Source organism: Elephantulus edwardii, unplaced genomic scaffold (assembly GCF_000299155.1).
Source record: "Elephantulus edwardii isolate Elephantulus edwardi_28Jun2011 unplaced genomic scaffold, EleEdw1.0 scaffold00049, whole genome shotgun sequence".
Taxonomy (NCBI): domain Eukaryota; kingdom Metazoa; phylum Chordata; class Mammalia; order Macroscelidea; family Macroscelididae; genus Elephantulus; species Elephantulus edwardii.
In genome coordinates, this window is record NW_006399799.1 from 934,769 (window position 1) to 945,054 (window position 10,286).

The window sequence follows — 10,286 nt, forward strand, 5'->3', positions numbered from 1 at the left end:
GAAGAGAAGCTTAACAAGGCAGAGGGAAGAAAGAACAAAAGAAAGAGTCAGATTACAAGAGGAATGTATTCCAGCTTTAGCAATATAGTCTGCCAAATGAAAACTTATCCAAAGGCAACACCCTTCTCTGCTGGGGCTTCAAAAAAGCCTGGGTGCTGCTTCCGAGCTTCTGCTCACACACAGGTCCCTAGGTAGACCTGTCAGTTCTTTAGAAGGCGGTCTCTTAGACTTGCAGGCAGGCCAGTGCTACAGGCACAGTGTATTTCTCTTTTATTCTTTCTCCCTCCCTCTCCATGCTTCCATATTTTTAGATACCATCTGCTATCTTTATTGCTTTTCTTATGAAATTGGCTGGGTTTTACTCTGTTGTTGTTAAATGCCTCTGAGTCAGCCTGATGCACAGTTACCCTGTAGAACAAAACAGTGCCCGGTCCTGCAGCATCCTTACAATCATTGCTGGATGCATTTTTAAAAGGGAAAAATGGGTTTAAACCAATTTTTGCAGCTATTATGCCAACAAACAGGCTTGGAAGCAGGAGTGGTATCCACTTCTGAAATAGCTTGCCTCCAGATACTTAGAGAAACGATGAAAGTTATGCAAGTGTTCAGGTCTTCCATTCATAGGGTCGCTATAAGTTGTCTACAACTAGATGGCACTTAACAATAACAAACAACAGTTTAAGGTTCCAGTCCTTGGGAAATGAAATCATGCTGAGAGAAGTGGAAGGTCAGGGAAGAAAAGGAGATCCTCAAAACATGATGGATTGATAGGGTGACTGTAGCAACGGGCTCGAGCATGTCTTGGACTGTGGGGATGGCACAGGATAGGGCAAGGGTCAGATCTGCTGTTCACAGAATTGTTGTGAGTCATAGAGAGAGCTCTGTTGGCCTAGTGGATAGAAAGTTATGCTACCAAGCCAAAGGTGGGTGATTTTAATCTGCTGCCCTCAGGCCTGGTTTTAATTGTTGTTGTTCAAACATTCTTCTAAGTGGTATAGCACTGGTCTGTCCATTTGCTGTACAGAGGTAACTCGTGGTTGTTGTGAAGCTAAACACTGTGACACTGATGTGTCAAATGCAATAATGGTAACCCATAACGGACACTATTTGGTGGAGCTCCCCGATTAAAACAGGCTTGGAAGCAGGAATGGCATCCACTTCCAAAATAGGTTGTCTCTGGAAACTCTATGAACTTAAGAGAAATGATGAAAGTTATATACATGTTCAGTTTTTTATTCATAGGGTCGCTATGAGTCATCTACGACTCGATGGCACTTAACAATAACAACAACATGCCAATGAACTGTGGCTAACTCAGAGGAAGATGGGATCCCAGAACACTTGATTGTGTTCATATGAAACCTATACTTGGACCAAGAGCCAATCATGGCCAACAACAAGCCAATCTACCTTGTCTCCAATTGGATGTAGGTACCTTCCAACCTGAGGTGCTAATCTTCTGACACAGTATCAGACAATGTTCTGCTGCTATCCCTAAGATTTTCACCAGCTAGTTTTTTCAGAAGATTATTTTCCTCGCCTGCCTTAGTCTGGAAGCTTCATTGGAATCTGTTCACTCTGAGTGACTTGGGTGGTATTTGAAATACCAGTTGTTGTTGTGGCTGTAATGTGCCATCAAGTCACCTAAGATTAATAATGACCCTATATACAATAGGTCATAAGCCTGCCCTATCCTGAGCCAGTCTCATTGACTCCAGTATACCTACCCCCACTTCTCTAGTTATTGTGTCAATTCATCAAATCTGGGGTCTTCCTCACCTGCCCTGTCCCCTCTGCCCTTCCAAGCAGGATGTACTTTTTCTATCACAGCAACATGAAAGCCACCATAGTACAAGAAATGACAGACAGACAAGTGGTGGAACTGTGTTCTTTAGGAAATGACAGAGAGAGGGACTGCTAACCTGAAGGTTGGCAGTTTGAAATCATCAGCCTCTCTGTGGAAGAAAAGACTAATGAATGATGTATATGTTGGTTTCCATCAAGAAAGCTATGCAGCAATTCTACTTTGCAACACACGGTGTCACCATGAGTCAAACTCAACTTGATGACAGTGGGTCTCGATTTTGGCCTTGAGTCTCTCCTAAAAGGCTTTCCCCTATTCCAAAGATAGAGAAAAGTAAATGCCTGTCCCTCAGCCCTAAGGGCCTATTTTTTTTCTCTCTCTCATATATTCCAGAGAGGTTTTCTCTCTCTCCTTTTCCTTACTTAGCGACACTTTGATGTCTCTTCCCAGTTGATGTCCTATACTGGGCACTGTTAAAGTTTTGGCCACTTCTGCCTTTAACTCTGTTGAATCACCAGCTACAGCTGCTCTCAACTCTGGCTTGTCTTCTCACTCAGCAAATGAGCCTCCAGTCTGAATCACCCTATTCAGGACTGGGACAACTGGGACAGACTAACCCCTGGGCTCAGATTTGGGGTTCTGTGAGAGCAGGCTGACTTCATGGATTTTCCATGGGCTTTGTGAGAACAGGCTGGCATCACAGATTTCTCCATGTTGTTGCTGTTAGGTATGTCAAGTTGAGTACAATTCATAACCACCCTATAAACAACAGATCTGAACCCATTCCTATCCTGTGCCCTCTCACTATCTCTGACATACTCGAGGCCATTACTGTAGTTACTGTGTCAATCCACCTGGCTGAGGGTTTTCCTTTCTTTTGCTAACTCTTCACCTTTCTAAGCATGATGTCCCTCTCCAAGGAATAGCCTCTCCTAGCAACATGCCCAAAGTATGTGAAAAGAAGCTTTATCATCTTTGCTTCCAAGGAGCATTCTGGCTGTACCTTTTCCAAGACATCACTTTTATTCTTTTGGCAGTTCATGGGATCTTCAACACTCTTCTCCAGAGCCACAATTCAAAAACATCATTTCTTCTGTCATCCTTATTCATTGTCCAGCTCACAGCAAGTGATTGAAAAGATCATTGCCTGAATCTGGCAAACCTTAGTCCTCAAACTGACATCATTGCTCTCAATAATTTGAAAAAGTCCCTGACTATAGACTTTCACTGAGTCTCAATCTTTTCTCCATCTATCATGATGTTGCCTGGATTGGTCCAGTGGTGAGAAGCTTTGTCTTCTTGATGTTGAGAAGCAATTCATATTGAAAGCTGTATTTCTTTTACCTTCTGCAGCATGAGGTTTCAAGTCTTTCTCACTTACAGCAAGCAAGGTTGTGTCATCTGCTAACATAGGTTACTGATGAGTCTTCCTCTGATTTTGGTGCCACATTCTTCTTCATAGAATCCAGCTTGTTGAATAATTAGCTCATCATACAGACTGAATAGGTGTGGAGAGAGAATATAACCCTGATGTACACCTTTCTTAATTTTAAATCATGTTGTATTTCCTTGCTCTGTTCACACAGCAGCTTCTTCGTCTAGGTACAGGTTTCACATGAGCACAACTAAGTGTTCTGGAACTCCCATTCTTCTCAATGTTAGCCATAACTTGTTATGATCCACACAAATGCCTCTGCCTGGTCAATAAAGTACAAGTAGACATTCTTCTGGTATTATCTGCTTTCAGCAAGGATCCATCTAACATCAGTAATGATATCCTTGGTGCCATGGCTTCTTCAAAATCCAGCATGAATATCTGGCAGTTCTTTATGTACTGTTCCAGTCATTTTTTAATGATCTTCAGTGGCATTTTGCATGCATGTGATATTAATGATATTGTTTGATGACTTCCACATTCTGTTGGATCACCTTTCTTGGGAATGGAAAGAAACTGGGACCTCTTCCAATCATTTGGCCAGGCAGCTGTTCTCCAAATTTCCTGCCATAGATAGTAAGTGCATTCAGGGCTGTATCGTTTAGTTGAAACATGTCAATTGGCAGGTATCCCGTTAATTCTTGGGTTCTTATTTTTTGTGAATACCTTCTGTGCAGCTTGAACTTCTTTCTTCATTACCATTGGCTCTTGACCATATGGTGCTTCCTGAAATATTTCACTGTCAGCCAATTCTTTTTGGTACAGTGACTATATGTATTCCTTCCATCTTCTTTTGATGTTTCCTGGGTCACTCAAGATTTTGCCCATACCATCTTAATCATATGGCACCTCCTGAAACATGTTTTCTGAGTCATACAAGATTTTGCCTATAGCATTTCTTAAGTATTGCAACTCGAGGCTTGAATTTGATTTTCAGTTTTTTCAACTTGAAAAATGTTGAGCAAGTTCTTCCCTTTCTATTCTCCAATTCTACTTCTCTGCATATTCCATGATAATACTTTGTTTTGTCTTCTAGAGCTGGTCTTTGAAATCTTCTATTCAACTCTTTTACTTTAGTATTTTCCCCCTTTGTTTTGGCTTCTCAACGCAATTTTCAGGGTCTTTTCTGACATCCATTTAGAGGCTTTTTCTTTCTCCGCTTTCTTTTTAGTGAGTGACCTTTTCTGCTCTTTATGGTTGATATCTTTGATGTCATTATTCCACACATCATCTGTTCTTCAATCACTGGAGTTCAACACTTCAAGTCTATTTTTAAGATGATTTTTAAATTAATCTGGAAACCTTATGAACATTAGATTCTCCATGGGCTCTAGTAATCTCCCAAGCCAGGTCCTCTCTTTGTCCCACAATTTCCATGGATTTTATATAAGTTTAAAGACTATGATGCATCTCAGTCAACTATTTCAACTATTCAACTATTTCCTAGGCATCTGAAAGTTGGGCAATGAATAAAGATGATGCAAGAACAATAAATGCTTTTAAGCTGTGGTGATGGAAAAGGGTACTGAATATACCATGGACTGCCAAAAGAACAAACAAATACATCCTGGAGAAGAAGCAAATAAGGAGTGTCTTAGAGGCAAGAATCATGAAACTTTGACTTATACTTTGATCATATTGTTAGGAGGGGCCAGTCCTTGGAAGAAGACGATGCCTGAAAGGAGGAGGATCAAAAAAGAGAGGAAGACCCTCAACAAGATTGACTGACAGAGTGACTTTGACAATGGCCTCAAAGATATCAGAGATAATGAGGATGGCAGAGAATAGGGCAAGGTTCAGATCTTTTGGTCATATTGTCACTATGAGTCATAGTTGATTCGACAAAAAATCTGACAACAAAAAAATCTATGCATTTTCCTCAAATTACATTCCCTTTCAATATACCACCTCTCATCAGTTGTAAGCAGACACTAGTGATTGGAATGTGGAATGTGAGAAGCATGAATGTAGGAAAAGTGGGCATTGTTAAGAAAGAAATGGAATGCATCTAATTGATACACTAGATACTGGTGAAATAAGATGGACTGGTACGGGACATTTTGGATCTGATAATCATATGATCTACTCCAGAGATGATATGGTGAGGAAAAATGAGGTTGCTTTCATAGTTTAAAAAACTTATTTCTAGATCCCTTTGAAATGCAATGTTATGAGTGACAGGATAATATCCACATGCATACAAGTCCAGTGAACACCACTTTCATTCAAATATATGTACCAACAACCAGAGCAAAAGAGTGAAGCAACAGGAGATTTCTACCAACATTTGCAGTCAGAAATTGATTGAACATGCAATCAAGATAATGGGTGGCTGGAATGAAAAAGTTGGGAACAGGGAAGGAGATCAGTAGTTTGAAAATATGGATTTGGTGATAAAAATAAGCCTGGAGATGGAATTCTGTACAACCAATGACTTATTAATTGGAAATACTTTTATAAGAAACATAAGTGCTGACTACACACATGGATTTCACCTGATGGATTTCCTGGAATGCAAAGGAATCAGATTGATTATATCTGTGGAAAGAATTGCAGGTGAAGCTCAATAGCAGCTGTGAAAACTAGGGCAGGTACTGATTGTGGAATAGACTACCAACTACTCATATGCAAGTTCAAACTAAAGCTAAAGAAGATTAAATCAAATCCACAAGAACCAAAATTTAACCTTGAGCCTATCCCATCTCAATTTCAAAACCCTCTCAGGAACAGATTTGAGGCCTTGAACATGAATGAGCAAGACCAGATGAGCTGTGGGAGGATATTAATACTATCATCCAGGAGGAATGCAAAAGGTCATTACAAACGCAGAGGAGGAAGAAAAGACCAAGATGGGTGTCAGAAGAGATTCTGAATATTGCACTAGAATGCCAAGAAGCAAAGGGAAGAAATAAAGACGTTAAGGAGCTGAACAGAAGAGGGAAGAGTGGGAAGACAAAGCAAAATATTATAATGAAATATGCAAAGAGCTGGAATAAGAAAATCAAAAGGGCTGACCTCACTTGGAATTTCTTAAGCTGAAAGAAATGAAGAACAAATTTAAGCCTTGAGTTGCAATGCTTAAGGATGCTTTGGACAGAATACTGAATGATTCAGGAAGGATCAAAAGAAGATGGAAGGAGAATACTGAGTCACTATACCAAAAAGAATTGGCTGACACAGAAGAATTTCATGAAACAATGTATGATCAAGAGCCTTTGGTGATAAAGAGGAAGTTCAAGCTGTTCTGAAGAAACTGGGAAAAACAAGGCCCTAGGAATTGACAGCATATTAGTGGACATATTCAACAAACAGACACTGTCCTGGATGCACTCACAAACAACATTCTTGATTCTAGCATCCAGGAAATAAAAAGATTAATTGCATTTGGAAAATCTTCTGTCAGGGAACTCTCCAGAGTACTGAAGAGCAATGATGTCAGTCTGGAGACAACAGTGTGCCTGATCTACTTGCTACGTGTTATAGAAACCTGGGAAAAAAAAAGAAAAAGAAAGCTGGACAATGACTAAAGATGACAGAAGGAGAACTGATGCCTTTGAGTTGTGGTGCTGGAGAAGAGTATTGAATATACCATGGACTGCTAAGAGGACAAACACATTGTTCCTGGAGAGGGTGAAATCAGGCTGCTCCTCAGAGGCAAGAATTCTGAAGCTCTGTCTGACATATTTTGGGCATGTTGCAAGGAGGGACCAGTCCTTGGAGAAAGACATCATGCTTGGGAGGGTGGAGGGACAGCACAAGAGAGTAAGAACCTGGATGAGATAGATTGACTTAGTGACTAGGGTAATGGGAGTAGGTGTGTCAGAGACAGAGTTTGACTCAGTATAGAGCAGCGTTCAGAGCGACTCGCCGGCACATAACAACAACAAGAACATCAGGATCCTATATAACATAAACTCAGTTGTTATATTCTATTACCCTCAGAACTGCCTTTCCTTACTCACTTTACCTAGGCCTTTTTATTTTCCTTATAGATTTAAAAGTAACCTATACTGCAGTTCAGCCAGCACATTGTTGAGAAAATGTAACTCTTCTTTAGCCAAGGAATGGAAATAGGAAGTATCCCCAGTCGGCTGTGAGGGACCTCTCAAGAGTACTGAAGAGCAACTATGTCAGACTGGAGACTAAGGTGCGCCTGATCCAGGCTATAGTCTTCGCAATTACGTGCTATGTATCAGAGAGTTGGACAGTAACTAGGGATGATAGAAAGAGAATTGATGCCTTTGAGCTGTGGTGCTGGAGAAGAGTGTTGAATATACCATGGACTGTTAGGAGAACAAACAGGTTCGTCCTGGAGAAGGTGAAGCCAGAATGTTCCCTGGAGTCAAGGATTCTGAAGCTTCATCTGACATATTTTGGCCATGTTGCAAGGAGGGACTGGTCCTTGGAGAGGGACATCATGTTTGGCAGAGTGGAGGGGCGGCGAAGGAGAGGAAGTCCTTTGATGAGATGGATCGATTCTGTGACTAGAGAGGTGGGAATAAGTGCATTTGAGATGGCTAGGTTGGCACAGGATAGAAGAGCGTATAGCGCTCTTGTACACAAGGTCGCTATGAGTCGCAAGCGACTCGGTGGCACATAACAACAACCAGTCAATGGCTCTGCTTGGAAGGCAACTTCAGGTCAGGCCATTAGCCAGAAAAGACACCTCAATCACTTTCAACTAGAGCTGCAATGAGGGGTAGGAGAGGTCACATCTTAGTTTCAGTTGCTGGAAACCAGGGCAAAAACACTCATGTATGAAGAGGCTGGAGGAAGGGTGAGGAAGAGAGCAGGAAACAAGTTTTTATTAGGTGTAAATGAGAGAAAAAAGTTGAAGCAAGATTTAAAGTATCTGATGGCATGTCTTTTAACTAGACATTACGTCCTCTCCTGCTCTGCTGAGGCTTTGCTTTCATTCCCTTGTCTGGGCCTGGGGCCAAAGCAGGATGAGTTCACTTGTCTAATATATCCAAACTATAATAGTAGAGTTACTGGGAATCTCAGGGATTATGATGATAATGAATACAGGTTTAAAGTAAGAATTAGGTTTAATTTTTGGGGGGTCTTTATTTGCACAACCTTGGACAAATTAAAATTTATTAAATGCTTAGGCACTAATCAAAAGGTGGGTAGTTTGAATCTTAAGCTTCTTTACAGGAGAACTATGTGACACTAAGCTTCCATAAAGATTTATGACCTTAGCAACCCTATGCAGAAGTTCTACTCTGTTTATAGGTCATTATGAGTAAAAAATCAACTTGATGGCAATGGGTTTAGTTTTTTGGTTTATGAGCCTTAGTTTTCTCAGCTATAAAATACGTCTCAGTAGTAAACATTCTTTTTGCTTACTTGCTGTGCATCTGAAAGTTGGACAATGAATAAGGATAACAGAAGAAGAATTGAAGCCTTAGAGCTGTGGGGTTGGAGAAGAACACTGAACATCCTGAGGGCAGCCAAGAGAACAGATATGTCTTGGAGAGGGGACAGCCGAAGTGCTCTGTGGAGGCAAGAATGATGAGGCTTCACCTCACATACTTTGGGCATGTTTCTAGGAGGTGCTATTCCTTGGAGAAGGACAGTATGCTGGGAAGGGTGGAGGATCAGCAAAGGAGAGGAACACCCTCAACAAGGTGGACTGACATGGTGACTGCTGCAATGAGCTCTTGTGTGTTAGGAAGTGTGAGTATGGCGCAGGACAGAACAGGGTTCAGGTCTTTTGTTCATAGGATCATTATGAGTTGTACATGACTCGATGGCACCTAACCACCACCACAACAGTAACCATTCTCAGAGATGGAGGAACAAAAGAGAAATGTACAAAGCTTAGAATGTAGTACTTGACAAGACATAGTCATGTCTGCATTGTGGAACTACTTCCAGTCACGTTTTTATCTTTTAATTTTTACTTGCCTTCCCCTCACACTGTCACACACATATTCTCCCCAAAAGCATTTTGAGATCTGAATCATTAAGTAAGAAAGGAATTTTTCTGATCTGTGAAGTACTCCCCGTCTCCCAAAACTTCCTTGACTAGATCCATCTAGCATCCTATCTCATTTTCTAAAGATGCATAAATATATATCCACTAACTCGTACCCTTTGTCCCATACACTTGAGACCTGTTACCAGGAGAGGTAGTCTGAAGAAAGACATCTTGGTGGAGCAGAGGGTCAGGAAAAATAGGAAGACCTTCAACGAGAAGGGAGAACACAAGTGGCTGCGGCACCAGGCTCAAGCCCTACGGAGTGTAAGCATGGTGCAAGACTGGGTAGGGTTTTGTTCTGTGGTACAGTCACTATCAGTAGGAACAGACTCAGGCACACATAACAAGAACAACAACAACAACATCCTCTATTATGCTCATTCTTGATTTAATACTTAGATAATCTCACCAGCTAAGGCTAACACTTCCTCCTGGCTAGCTCTGTATATATTAAGGAATATGGTTCAGCTGGAATCTTACCTGCACGGTCTGCCGGTCAGGAATACCACTGTACACAGAAATCTGGGGCCCAGAGGGGCGGTTACTGCTACAAACACTGCTGCTGTTGCAGCCACTGCTACTAGAGGCCCCACCGGTGCTACTGGAGACATTGGCACTGCTGGATGTATGCGGGACTGGTAACTCATTCTCCATGGCTTACAGGGTGGTGCAGTCTCGATGTTCAGATGGCAGGAGAGCAGACGTTTGCTGGGAAGAGAGAGGAAGAACTGAAATGTTAAATACTTAATAGAGAACATACAAAATATGCATCAGCTTTTCAAATGGCCTACATGGGGGCCCACCTCTGAACTGAGGTCATTCGACACACCTGCCGTCAGAAGGTCAAGGCCAGGCTTGGCTTACTGAGAGAGATCTGTCATCAGATCTGTTGAGGGGAAGGAAAATTATCAGAAGAGGTAGATTTACTGTAATTTTCTTATTCTTCTTAGTTGTTTTAGGGATTATCTCATCCCATCTGTCTCTTCATCAGTCTGTTCAGAGGGAAAACTGAACATCAAAAATTTATATTATTTGTCCATGGTTATATAATCAACTAGTGAAAG

General features: G+C 41.4%; 1 protein-coding gene across 3 annotated transcripts in view; it reads right to left on the reverse strand.

Moving 5' to 3' along the window:
• PHC2 (polyhomeotic homolog 2 (Drosophila)) overlaps positions 1-9,925 on the reverse strand; it is an 85,877-nt gene extending 75,952 nt beyond the window's left edge. For 2 of the 3 annotated variants that reach the window (XM_006886421.1, XM_006886420.1), the window contains exon 1: positions 9,703-9,923. In XM_006886421.1, the coding sequence (XP_006886483.1) occupies positions 9,703-9,876 (174 nt within the window). In that variant the 5' untranslated portion in view covers positions 9,877-9,923. Of the gene's footprint in view, positions 1-9,702 lie in introns of all 3 variants that reach the window. The other variant, XM_006886419.1, reaches the window with a different exon arrangement.
• Between the last annotated feature and the right edge of the window lie 361 nt (positions 9,926-10,286).